This window comes from Catharus ustulatus, chromosome 16 (assembly GCF_009819885.2).
Source record: "Catharus ustulatus isolate bCatUst1 chromosome 16, bCatUst1.pri.v2, whole genome shotgun sequence".
NCBI lineage: Eukaryota > Metazoa > Chordata > Aves > Passeriformes > Turdidae > Catharus > Catharus ustulatus.
The window spans coordinates 15,733,697-15,745,951 of record NC_046236.1 but is presented as its reverse complement, the minus strand read 5'-3'; the positions used below and the strand labels follow the sequence as shown (position 1 = coordinate 15,745,951).

The following is a 12,255-nucleotide window of genomic DNA, read 5'->3' as shown; positions in this document are numbered from 1 at the left end:
GCTCATGATCCAAGGGACTTTACCAATCACGGGCTGTAAAACTCCTGCTGTAGTCTGAACATTTCTGTGCTGTACTAGAGGCTTTCTTCTCTCCTTGCCTGGGCTGTAACTCCAGGGTTTGGTAGTTACACTGCTCAGTGTTTTGATACTCTCCAACTTAGACAAATGGACTGAAAAGCCAGCTTTTGGAACTCCCCTGGAGGAGCATCTCAAGCGCAGCGGGCGGGAAATCGCCGTTCCTATCGAAGCCTGTGTCATGATGCTCCTGGAAACAGGGATGAGAGAGGAGGTGAGGAGCTGCACATCTCCAGGAGCGGGAGGGAGAGGGCCCAGTGCAGCTCATCAACTGCTGCCTGTTTGCTAATGATGCTTGACTGATTTCTTCATTAAATGTTGTGCAACAGAATAACCTCAGCCCTGTGAAAGATGGGAATTAGGGGTGGGCCAGCACTGAGCCATGGTCAGGGGCAGTGACAGGACACAGGAAGGGCCAGCTGGGTCCTGGCTGGCAGGGGACAAAGCTGGAATGTCCTCAAAAAAACTGTTGCAAAACTGGAGCTGTTCCATGCTTGTGCCAGTTGTGGTGACCAATCAATACCTTTTATTTCCATTGTGCAGGGCTTGTTCAGAATTGCTGCTGGAGCCTCCAAGTTAAAAAAGCTGAAAGCTGCCCTGGACTGTTCCACTTCCCAGCTTGATGAGTTTTACTCAGATCCCCACGCTGTTGCAGGTATGGGGAGTGCTCTGAATCCAAAGCAGGTGTAATTGATAGAACAAACTTTGTGCTGTTCAGGTGCTGATCTCCACAGTTAAACTGGGAGAAGTGACAGTCAGGTGAAAGTTCAGTGCACAGTTTGGCACAGGTGAGTGTGGGGTGCCCGTGCTGATCAACCTGATGGGTTTGTGACAGTGGTGTGTAATGTTCAGGTGATCATAATGAGCCACCTGTCACATCTCTCATGGTAAGAGTGTTAACATGGTCAAGGTAGAACTGCAATAGATCTTTGTAAGCCCTTTGTCCTGAAGAGATGATTCAGGGTTTTACAGCATGTTTCTGTCAAATTGCACTAATTACTGACAGACCCTTTGTGTTCCTCTGTGCAAGTGTCAGGTCTTGCCACTTTCCCTGCTACTTGGAATTTATTGCACAGATAAAACTGCAAATGTGAGGGGAGAATTTTCCCTGAAGTGTGAAGGCAGTGGCTGAGGAGCCAACCTGTCCCTGTGTGCCTTGCAGGTGCCCTGAAATCCTATTTACGGGAGCTGCCAGAGCCTCTCATGACCTACAGCCTGTATGAGGAGTGGACACAAGCTGCAAAGTAAGCATGCCACAAACAGCTGCAGAGGAATTCATGCTGCAGATTTCTATTAAGTTGGATTCCTCATTGATGAGTTCAAAAGAAACAAGTTCACACAGTTATTTATTATTTCATTAATGGATATTTTGTGTAACAACTTATTTTAAATGATAAATAGCTGAATACAAATGGCACAAAATGTGGTGAAAAATCTGCTTTAACTACCAGGGCTGCTTCAGGCTGCTGGCTGCACACTATTGATGCTCCAGCAGTTTTGTTGCAGGTAGAGATAATTCAGCGATATGACAAGCAGGTTACTGAGTACAAAACATTTATTTGGCATAAATGGAAGTTTATACCCTCACCTCTGTCACTGCACAAAGAGCTGATTTCTGCCCTGGGGGTGAGATGTCATGGCACTTTCTTGTCCTTTCAGCATTCAGGACCAGGATAAGAAGCTCCAGGAGTTGTGGAGGATTTGTAACAGATTACCTGAGCATTACAGAGTTAACTTCAGGTAGGTGTGGACATCTCTCAGCTCAGCTGCTTGCACCTCAGAGCCAGTCAAACTAAACTGGAGTCCAGCTGTGCTTCCCTTGGCCAAATTCAGTGAGATTTATAAAAATATCTCTTACCTCACACAGCAGTGGCCATGCATAGGTGGTGTCCTCAAATTGCCTGTTGGCAGGAAATAGTGGTGCACAGAGCCTTTCTATTTATGGCTCATGCTCTGCTCTCTGCTGTTGTTTCCAGTCTTAGAAATCACCTGGATCTATTCTTAAACATCTCATTTTTCCTTTTGGTTTTGCGTTTTGGAAATGAACCGGAACAAAAGCAGCTCTGGTGATTCCTAGAAGCATGGAATTTCCATTACAGGATGTGAAAGTAGCTGAAACTAAGCCTTTTTCTCTGGAAGTATAATATTTCTGTGGCTCTGTTTTGCTAAGATGGGAGCTGCTTTCTTTGCTACCCAGTTCAGCTTTTGTGATTCAGGAGCAGAAGCTTTGGGCAGCTGCCAGACAAGGCTGCTCATCCCATTTCCGTGCTGTTGGGAGCTCTCTTTACAAGTTCTTGGATTTTTATTTACTTGCTTTCAACAAGAAGTGCTCATGGTTCCTGTTGTTTACTTATTTCTTTCCTTTTTTTTGAAGGTATTTAATCAAATTTTTAGCCAAGCTTGCCCAGAACAGTGATGTTAACAAAATGACACCGAGCAACATCGCCATAGTCTTGGGCCCCAACTTGTTGTGGGCAAAAAATGAAGGGTGAGTTCTTTTAAAAAGCTACAGACAGAACTGGGTGAAGCTGTAGAACTGATAGGTTTAAATCCTTCAGTCTGTTCACAGCAATGCACTGGTTACCTCAAAATTATTTCAAATGTTCTTTCAGCCCATGCCTCAAGGTCCTTTGAGGCAGGAAGGGTTTTGGGGGTGTTTCCAAAAGCTGTGACTGTTACTGGATAATCTGGAGTCCAGCACAGTTCTCTGGTGCTGAGGAGCTGATGCATCATGTGTAGCCTAATTTGTTATTTAGGTGGTCAGAGTTGATTTAATTTTCTTGCTTTGGTGGAACACTGAGTAAAGGGTTCTTCAAACCTGTCCTGCAGATCCCTTGCTGAGATGGCAGCAGCCACTTCAGTGCACGTGGTGGCAGTCATTGAGCCCATTATCCAGCATGCAGACTGGTTCTTCCCTGGGGGTGAGTTCAGCCGCACTCAGCGATTTCACATCACCCCCAGGACCCCTCAGTGCCTTTGCAGCACCCTTGGCTGTGTGTCTGAGGCATTCTGCCTCTCCCTCTTGCAGATGAAGATTTCAATGTGTCTGGGGCGTTTGTGGCAGTTCCTGCTGTGAATTCCAATCACTTGTCACACACTGGGAATGACTTTGAATGTGGGACCCTGGAGAGGAAGAGGCCTCTGAGCATGACTGTGATGGAAGGGGATTTGCTGAAGAAGGAAAGGTAGGTGCAGTTCTCAACTCAGGGGTCCTTTCCAGCCCTCTTCCAGTGAGGCTTCAGTCAGACACCTCAGTGGTGTCAGGAGAGGAATTTCATGGAAATGCTGTGGGTAACAATGGTGATTTATTTCCTGTTGTTGCAGCCTGAGGATGGCTCAAAGGTAATGTACAGTTACTTCCTTCCAGTTACACTCCATGCATGATAAATCCCAAGCAGATACTGCTGCTCCCAGTTTCCATTCTCCTGGTACAGATTGGGGGTGGTCTGAGATGCACTGGAACAGAAGTGTCTGCAGCAGCATCTCTCAGTCTCTAACTTCTGGTATTCCATGGCTTCTCTTTCAAAGCCCATAAGCTGAGGTGGTGTTACCTGGTGCCTTCATGATAAGACTTCTGAGTTGATGATGGTACAGTATTGCCACAGCAAGCAGTAGAATGCTAAAAACCCTCAGTAAAACGTGCTGTTTCCCATATAACATGTAGTGTAACGTTCATTCTTATCACTCATCATGAGTATTCAAGTGATGTGCTTGTTTTTAGCTGTTGATGCAAATGTTGTTACCTGTCAGCTGTGATCAGCCACATGCAAATTTGTCAGCACTCACAGAAGAGGAAGAAAATCAGTTCAAGATTCAGTGTTTAACACAACAGGAATAAAATCATTTCTAGAATGGATGTGCTGTATGTATTCTAAAATCTGTTAGAGTTGGGGTCTGCTTCTCCACTGTTCTCCTTGAAACACAAACAGAATGATTTGGCTTGGAAAGCACTGTAAAGATCTCTCATTCCAGCCCCCAAATCACAGCCTGTATCCAGTAGCTTTTTTTGGAATCCCAACTTAGTGTGTGATAGAAACAAAACTCATGTGGCAAAGTACATTTAGTGAGGAGCTGGTGTGGTATGGAAGGAACTGTGGATTTACATGTGAGATTCGAGTGCTCTGACCTCATTGTCATCAGTGTTTGTCTCCAAATGTGACTGAGTACTTTGTTCACTGACGTTTAGCTTATCCCCCTGTGGGGATAAGCCAAATCCTGTTGCATGTCCTAACCCTGCTGGTGTTGTGCAGGCAGTGGAAGCTTTAACCCCGTGGTGTCGTGCAGCCAGCGGAGCTTTCCTCGTGTCTGCTTTGCATGTCGGGGTTTGTCTGGGGGTGGGACCCCCATGTCCTGCTGCCACAGCACCTGGAGGTGCTGCCTGCTGTGTTCACTCTCTCTTCTCTCTGTAGCTTTGGTGTGAAGGTGCTGGACTTCCCCTCGACCCCGCGGCGATGTGGCACTGTAAACAGAAAGCTCACATCGCCCGCCTTCCAGCCACCGCTGCCGCCCTGCGAGCCCCCGGGCACTGAGCAGCCCTGGCTGCCCTCGGGGGCTGAGCCCGGCCCTGGGGCTGCCTCTGCTCCTGCTGCTGCCCCTGCAGAGCAGCCCCAGCCTCCCGGCCCTGAGGATGCCAGGTAAGAGGCACAGCTCGTCTTGGCACAGCTTGGCAGCAGCTGCAGTCCCAAACTGGGTACCTGTGTCCAGGGATGTGTCCTGGCACGTGTGGGCAGCAGCAAACTGGGTACCTGTGCCCAGGGATGTGCCCTGGCACGTGTGGGCAGCAGCTCCAATCCCAAACTGGGTACCTGTGCCCAGGGATGTGCCCTGGCTGCTGTGGGCAGCAGCTCCAATCCCAAACTGGGTACCTGTGCCCAGGGATGTGCCCTGGCTGCTGTGGGCAGCAGCTCCAGTCCCAAACTGGGTACCTGTGCCCAGGGATGTGCCCTGGCACGTGTGGGCAGCAGCTCCAGCCCCAAACTGGGTACCTGTACCCAGGGATGTGCCCTGGCTGCTGTGGGCAGCAGGAGCTCTCCTGTCATGTGCACAGTTCCAGAATTCGGCTTCTGAAATAACACACACAGTTCTGGGTGTTCCAAAATTGACCTTACAACATGTGATTGATCTCACAATCCTTCATTCTGGTGTTCCAGAATTGATCTTATAACATTCATAGCTCTGGGTATTCCAGAATTGGTGTTATAACATCCATGACTCTGGATATTCCAGAACTGATCTTATAACGTCCATGGTTCTGGGTGTTCCAGAATTGGCCTTCTGAAATACCACACATGGTTCTGGCTGTTCCAGAATACATCTTTTAATATGGCATACACAGTTCTGTATGTCATATTACATTTATGTCAAACTCTGTTCTGCAGTTTATCTCCTAAGATAGTGGAATTCTTAGGGAAAAAAATGATGATGAAAAGTACAAATATAGACTCTATTTCTGCTGCCCACACTGCCCTTCCCAGGCTGTGTTGTAGAGATGTGCCCACAGGTGATACCAGCTTGCTGCTGAAAGAGCAAAACCTACAGTGGCAGTGCCAGAAACCTGTTGGTCTTGTTTGTTGTTGCTTGTACCTGTTATCTGGATATGTCTTGTTTTGTTTGTTTGTCTGTAGCAAGTGTTAGTGATGAGCAGGCTTGCAGTCAGTTTGTCATATTTCAGGAGTAGTTTCTTTAGGACAAGTAGGTACACAAAAAGGTATTGCTGTTTAATTTGAAGCTGTGTGGTGGTGTCCCTGCACTCCAGGCTGTTTGCAGCAGCCTGACTGCCCCCAGTGAGGTGGAGCAGCCCTTTGCTCTCAGCTCCTGGGTGCTCTGAGCTGTGACAAACCACGTGTGAAGCTGCAGTGCTGCCAAATGTCAGCCTGGGAGTCTCAGGGTGAAACCCCACCGTGGGCTTTGATGCACAGAGCTCGTTCTCAGGTGATATATTTATAAAACCAGCTCCTTTGGAAGTCCCCTGCAGACCAGTATTTCCTCCACATGTGGCTTTTGTGGCAGAGGCAGCTGAAGCAGAGCCTTGGGGGTCAGAAAGTTGCATTTAAAATGTGCACAGCCTCTGTGCAAGCACTCACAATTTATTAACAGCATCTGGGAAATGGGGATTGCAGAGTGCCAGTGAGTACAGTCCCTTTTGGGGACTGAATTGCTGCAGGTGACTCTAAATGTGGAGGAGTAGAGAAGGGAGGAGGGGACCCTGCCCAGAGCCACCTCAGGCTCACCTCCATCATCACCCACCACCCCAACTGAGCCTCAAGTGCCACATCCACGTGGTTTTGAACATTCACCACCTCCCTGGGCACCTGTGCCAGGGCTTGACAAAAAATTGTGTCCACTTATGTGATCCCCATGGAGCAGCTGCAGCTGAGCAAGCAGGGCAGGTGACAGGCACCTCTGATGTGAACTTTCTCATTTGCAGCACCTCGAAAAGCAAGGACAGCACCTCTGCAGCCACTCCTCCCCCGGTGAGGAACGGCCAGGCCAGCCCTGCCCCAGCACCCAGCTCCTCCCAGCTCTCTGTCACCCAGCCCCAGAACGCTGCTGGCCCCAGTCCCCACGCCCTGAGGAGAGGTGGGTGTTTCTTTGCTTTTCAGCCACTGTGTTCCAAGCCTTGCAAAATGCTGCTACAAGAACTTGAGCAGCAGCTCTGCCCTGACACAGACAGCAGTTTCAGCTGGTGCCTTGTCCCCAAGGCTGGCTGTAAAGCAGCTCTGACTTTTGGACTCTCTGAATGGTGAGAGTGTCACCAGTGCTGTTTAACAAACTCTCCCAAAAGCTGTTGATCAGTAAATGCCTGGATTGATAATGATCCATTTTAGTTTGATAACATACCTGAGGATTTTTTTGTGCTGCTCATTGTTCTCTTTGGGAGCTTGGTTTGGAATAGTAGAATTCCAAAATGGTTTGGGATGGATGGGACCTTAGAACTCATCTTGTTCTGTCCCCTGCCATGGCAGGGACACCTCCCACTGCCCCAGGCTGCTCCAAACCCCATCCAGCCTGGCCTGGGACACTCCCAGGGATCCAGGGGCAGCCTCAGCTGCTCTGGGCACCGTGTGCCCACCCTCCCAGAGAGGAATTCCTTCCCCATATCCCACCTGGCCCCTCCCTGTCAGTGGGAGGCCCCTCCCGTGTCCTGTCACTGATGCTGGACTCTCCCTCTTCTCTCCACAGCTGTGAAGAAGCCGGCACCAGCTCCCCCCAAACCAGCCAACCCTCCCCCAGGACAGCCAGGAAGCCAAAGCTCTTCCCCAGCTGCTCAGGCACCTTGTGTGTCTCCCAAACCCCCGGGCAGCAGCTCCTCTCCTCCTGCTCAGCATGCAAACCCAGGGGCAGCCCAGCCCTGCTGCCCCTCGCAGGTTTCTGCGCCTCGCAGATATTCCAGCAGCCTCTCCCCCATCCAAGCCCCCAACCACCCACCCCCACAGCCCCCAGCACAGGCAACTCCTCCCCTGCAGCCCAAAGGCAGCAGCCAGGCCTCTCCTGGGGAGCAGGGAGCAGGAGAGGGCTCCTCTGTGTCCCTGTCCCTGTCGCAGACCCCCACTCCCCCCGACACGCCGCCGCTGGGGAAGCAGCCGGGCCCTGCCGTGCCCCCTGAGCCCTGCCAGGCTCCCCCCCCTGCCCAGGGCAGCTCCCAGCCCCGGCCCAGGCCCGTGCCCAAGCCCAGGAACCGGCCCAGTGTGCCCCCTCCTCCCCACCCTGCAGCTCCTGGGGATGGCACAGCTCAAAACCCTGCACCAACAGCATCCAAAATTGTCACAGGTGAGTGAGTGAGTGAGTGAGTGCATCCCCCTGCTGGGGCACACACTTCACATGGGGGGAGCCTGAACAGCACAAATCTCTGCTAAAATAGCTCATTTCCAGGGGCCACCCAGCTGCTCTGCACACCAGGGTGTCGTTCCTGGGGCTGAAGTGTTTGGGGACAAGTGGAGATGAACTTTTGTTATTTTTGTTTTTCCTGTTTGGAGGCTGAGCACTGTGGCTGCAGCTCGCTGGGGCTGTCTCCAGCTCAGCATCTTGGCAGTCAGTTCTGCTTGTACATCTGTTGCCAAAAAGCAAATATTTAGAGGAGGGAGAAGATGTAGCCAAGGATGGTGGATGTCTGCACATACTGAGATAAGAAAAGGGCACAAGTGGTCACTGCCATGTGCTCTCACATGCAGAGATGTTTTACCTTAGGAGAGCAGAGCCTTCTGATGTGCAGTTAAGTTGAGCATCCAGAAGCTGAAGAATGACCTGTGTTAAACTCTTAGGTCAATATTTACAGAGCCTCACATTTTAAGTGCAATCCTTGTTTTAAGACAATCATGAAGTAATGAGAGACTTTTGTCTTCTCACAGAAGCTTCATGAAGCTTGCAGTTAACAATTTGATTTGGGCAATGTTACTTTAATAGAGATAGCTAATAAAGTTTATTTTTTTAAATGTAATTGCTGAGGCCATTCAAAACCAGCAGATTTTGGAATGTTTTCCTGCTGAGTCACTGCTTATTCTGGGAAACTCTGAAGGAGGAGATACTGAATGTGGGAGACTAATGCTTTTAAATCTACTTATAATTAATAATGGTTGGAACTTTCCCATGACACTGCAGCTTCTCTAGAATTACACTAATGTATTGGAATGCAGATATCAATTCTGGTGCCTAACAGCTCTACCCCAATGCCTTGCAGGTGGGGATGGTTACTGCGAATAAGGTTTGTACTCACAGAACCTGCAGCTAAACTGCTCCTGTTTGTAGCTTGAGTTTGGACATGTGCTTGGAGCTGTGCTGTGCCAGCCCTGTGTGCCCAATCCTGCACAGAACTGTGCTGTGCCAGCCCTGTGTGCCCATCCCTGTCCCCATCCCTGCACAGAACTGTGCTGTGCCAGCCCTGTGTGCCCATCCTTCCTTAGGAACTGTGCTGTGCCAGCCCTGTGTGCCCAATCCTGCACAGAACTGTGCTGTGCCAGCCCTGTGTGCCCATCCTTCCTTAGGAACTGTGCTGTGCCAGCCCTGTGTGCCCATCCTTCCTTAGGAACTGTGCTGTGCCAGCCCTGTGTGCCCATCCCTGCACAGAACTGTGCTGTGCCAGCCCTGTGTGCCCATCCCTGCACAGAACTGTGCTGTGCCAGCCCTGTGTGCCCATCCCTGCACAGAACTGTGCTGTGCCAGCCCTGTGTGCCCATCCCTGCACAGAACTGTGCTGTGCCAGCCCTGTGTGCCCAATCCTGTCCCCAATCCTGCACAGAACTGTGCTGTGCCAGCCCTGTGTGCCCAATCCTGCACAGAATTGTGCTCTGCCAGCCCTGTGTGCCCATCCTTCCATAGGAACTGTGCTGTGCCAGCCCTGTGTGCCCAATCCTGCACAGAACTGTGCTGTGCCAGCCCTGTGTGCCCAATCCTGCACAGAATTGTGCTCTGCCAGCCCTGTGTGCCCATCCTTCCATAGGAACTGTGCTGTGCCAGCCCTGTGTGCCCATCCTTCCTTAGGAACTGTGCTGTGCCAGCCCTGTGTGCCCAATCCTGCACAGAACTGTGCTGTGCCAGCCCTGTGTGCCCATCCCTGCACAGAACTGTGCTGTGCCAGCCCTGTGTGCCCATCCCTGCAGAGAACTGTGCTGTGCCAGCCCTGTGTGCCCATCCCTGCACAGAACTGTGCTGTGCCAGCCCTGTGTGCCCATCCTTCCTTAGGAACTGTGCTGTGCCAGCCCTGTGTGCCCATCCTTCCATAGGAACTGTGCTGTGCCAGCCCTGTGTGCCCATCCCTGCACAGAACTGTGCTGTGCCAGCCCTGTGTGCCCATCCTTCCATAGGAACTGTGCTGTGCCAGCCCTGTGTGCCCATCCTTCCACAGGAACTGTGCTGTGCCAGCCCTGTGTGCCCATCCTTCCATAGGAACTGTGCTGTGCCAGCCCTGTGTGCCCATCCTTCCATAGGAGCTGTACTGTGCCAGCCCTGTGTGCCCATCCTTCCATAGGAACTGTGCTGTGCCAGCCCTGTGTGCCCATCCTTCCTTAGGAACTGTGCTGTGCCAGCCCTGTGTGCCCATCCTTCCTTAGGAACTGTGCTGTGCCAGCCCTGTGTCCCCATCCCTGCAGAGAACTGTGCTGTGCCAGCCCTGTGTGCCCAATCCTGCACAGAACTGTGCTGTGCCAGCCCTGTGTGCCCATCCCTGTCCCCATCCCTGCACAGAACTGTGCTGTGCCAGCCCTGTGTGCCCAATCCTGCACAGAACTGTGCTGTGCCAGCCCTTTGTCCCCATCCCTGTCCCCAATCCTGCACAGAACTGTGCTGTGCCACAGGAGCTGTGCTCTGCCATGGGATCATTTGCTCTGCCAGCTCTGTGTCTCATCCCTGTGAGCATTCTGCCTGCAAGAGGCTTTGAGGCCTCTGCTGCTCAACTGTAATAGGCCTTGAACATTAAATTATTCCTTAAGTCCCTGCAAAGAATTAACACGTCACAGCAGGCCCCAGCATTAGTCCCCAGGCCAGGTGTGATGGGTGACCCATTTCCAGCAGGCTCCTTCTCCTCAGTGCAGGCAAATACAATTTTCTCTACAGCTTGGTGCTTTGTGGTTACACTTCCATGTAGCTCTCATTGAGCTTTGCAGTTACTTTTAACCAGGTGGAGTTCTTTTGGCAAAATGCAGGCTGAGGTGAGAGAACAGTGGCAGAGCAGCCCCAGCAGCCCCAGGGTGTGTTCACAGCACCAAGGTGTGTTTGTTCACAGCCCCAAGGTGTGTGTGTTTGCAGCCCCAGTGCTGGCTCTGCTGCTCACTGCAGCTCATGCACAGCTCCACTCCCTGCCCTGCACACCTGGCAGGATTTGGGATGCTGCTGCTGCTGCCTGAGTTAGCTCAGGGTTTGCCTGTTTGCAGCCAGGACACTGAAATCAGTCTTGGATTGAGAAGCCAGGCTCGAAATCCCTGAGCTTTGGGGTTTGTGGTGATTGGAGAAAGGGAGGTTGCCCAGAGAAGCTGCCCCTGTGTCCCTGCCCATTATGGGATTCCATGATGAAACCAGCAGTTACAGAGCTGCTTGGGCAACTAAAATGTAGCTTTGATTCTTAAAATCACTGACTTATCCTTGTGCTTGTGTCAGTATATTTAAAATATGAGGGTGATTTATTCCCTGGGCTCTGAATGGTGACAGCACTTTACAATTAACAGCAGCAGCTGTGCTAACGAGTCAAACTTCAAGGAAGCACTTCATCTGAATTTCCAAGTGTTTCATAGTTTGACCCTATTTATTTTCATTTTAGGGTTTTCCTGGTTCTGAGGAGGTTTTTTCAGTGACAGCAGACAGGGAGGGTTTGTTTTACCCCAGTGTAAGGGAGAAATCCTTGTCTTGTCATCCACATCCAGCTGGGGCTGCCTCATTAGGGTTGTGCCAAGGGGCTGCACAGAGCAGAGAGCCCAGGTGTGCTGCAAACAGCAAAAGGGGGAGGGAAAGCTCTCAGGGGGGTTCTCCCAAACTGCTGAAGGGAGCTGGAGGCTCCAGGCTGTTCTGCAATCCCCTGGGCAGGGGCTCAGTGGCTCAGGCTCACCTCAGCAGCACAGCCCATGCTGAAGCACCTCCAGAGCAGTGTGTTGTGAGAGGATTCATACTCTGAATTAACACACCACCTGTCACATAGGTGCCTGCTCTAATATTCACACCTGCACATACAAGCTCTTACACAGCCACTAATTCACAGTGTGCAACTGCTGGTTTTAATTTGAACCTTAACAAGTGGAATGAGGGAACAAAATTAAGGTGGCAGCACACCTCAGATAATCCCTGAGCAGCAATTCTGAACTGTCCTCAGGATGTTGTTGACTCCTTTGTCCAGGTACTGGACTTCAGTAATGCCTCAAATTCTATTTATGGTATTGAAGTAAGAAGCCCTAGAATATTCTAATCAAAGGTTTTATTAAATAATCCAGATGTTTGACCAGCATTCAGTAGGAACTGTATTGGCAAGTGCAATGGTAAGGAGAAGGGCCCTGATTGGCCACCACTGTTGCTAATTGCTAATTGCTAATGATGTGTGTGCTAATTAATTACTAACCCTGCCCTGCTGTGTGTGTCCCTGGCATGGCCAGCCCGGGGCTGCTGCTGCTCCCATTAACCCACTAAAGCCTTGCAGAGCAGCACTGAAGCTCTCAGTGTCTCCTGGCCCCTCTCAGCCTGTGCTGTGTCCATGTGCAGAGC

The 12,255-nt window shown here is 50.9% G+C and overlaps 1 protein-coding gene across 8 annotated transcripts in view; it reads left to right on the top strand.

Moving 5' to 3' along the window:
• ARHGAP17 (Rho GTPase activating protein 17) overlaps window positions 1–12,255 on the top strand; it is a 43,386-nt gene that overhangs the window by 29,116 nt on the left and 2,015 nt on the right. For 3 of the 8 annotated variants that reach the window (XM_033073789.1, XM_042779788.1, XM_033073791.1), the window contains 11 exons: window positions 162–289; window positions 619–730; window positions 1,238–1,319; window positions 1,735–1,815; window positions 2,450–2,563; window positions 2,905–2,996; window positions 3,104–3,260; window positions 3,400–3,417; window positions 4,485–4,709; window positions 6,503–6,654; window positions 7,258–7,845. In XM_033073789.1, the coding sequence (XP_032929680.1) occupies window positions 162–289; window positions 619–730; window positions 1,238–1,319; window positions 1,735–1,815; window positions 2,450–2,563; window positions 2,905–2,996; window positions 3,104–3,260; window positions 3,400–3,417; window positions 4,485–4,709; window positions 6,503–6,654; window positions 7,258–7,845 (1,749 nt within the window). Of the gene's footprint in view, window positions 1–161; window positions 290–618; window positions 731–1,237; window positions 1,320–1,734; window positions 1,816–2,449; window positions 2,564–2,904; window positions 2,997–3,103; window positions 3,261–3,399; window positions 3,418–4,484; window positions 4,710–6,502; window positions 6,655–7,257; window positions 7,846–8,752; window positions 8,777–11,987; window positions 12,033–12,255 lie in introns of all 8 variants that reach the window. The other 5 variants (XM_033073794.1, XM_033073796.1, XM_033073792.1 and 2 more) reach the window with 5 other exon arrangements.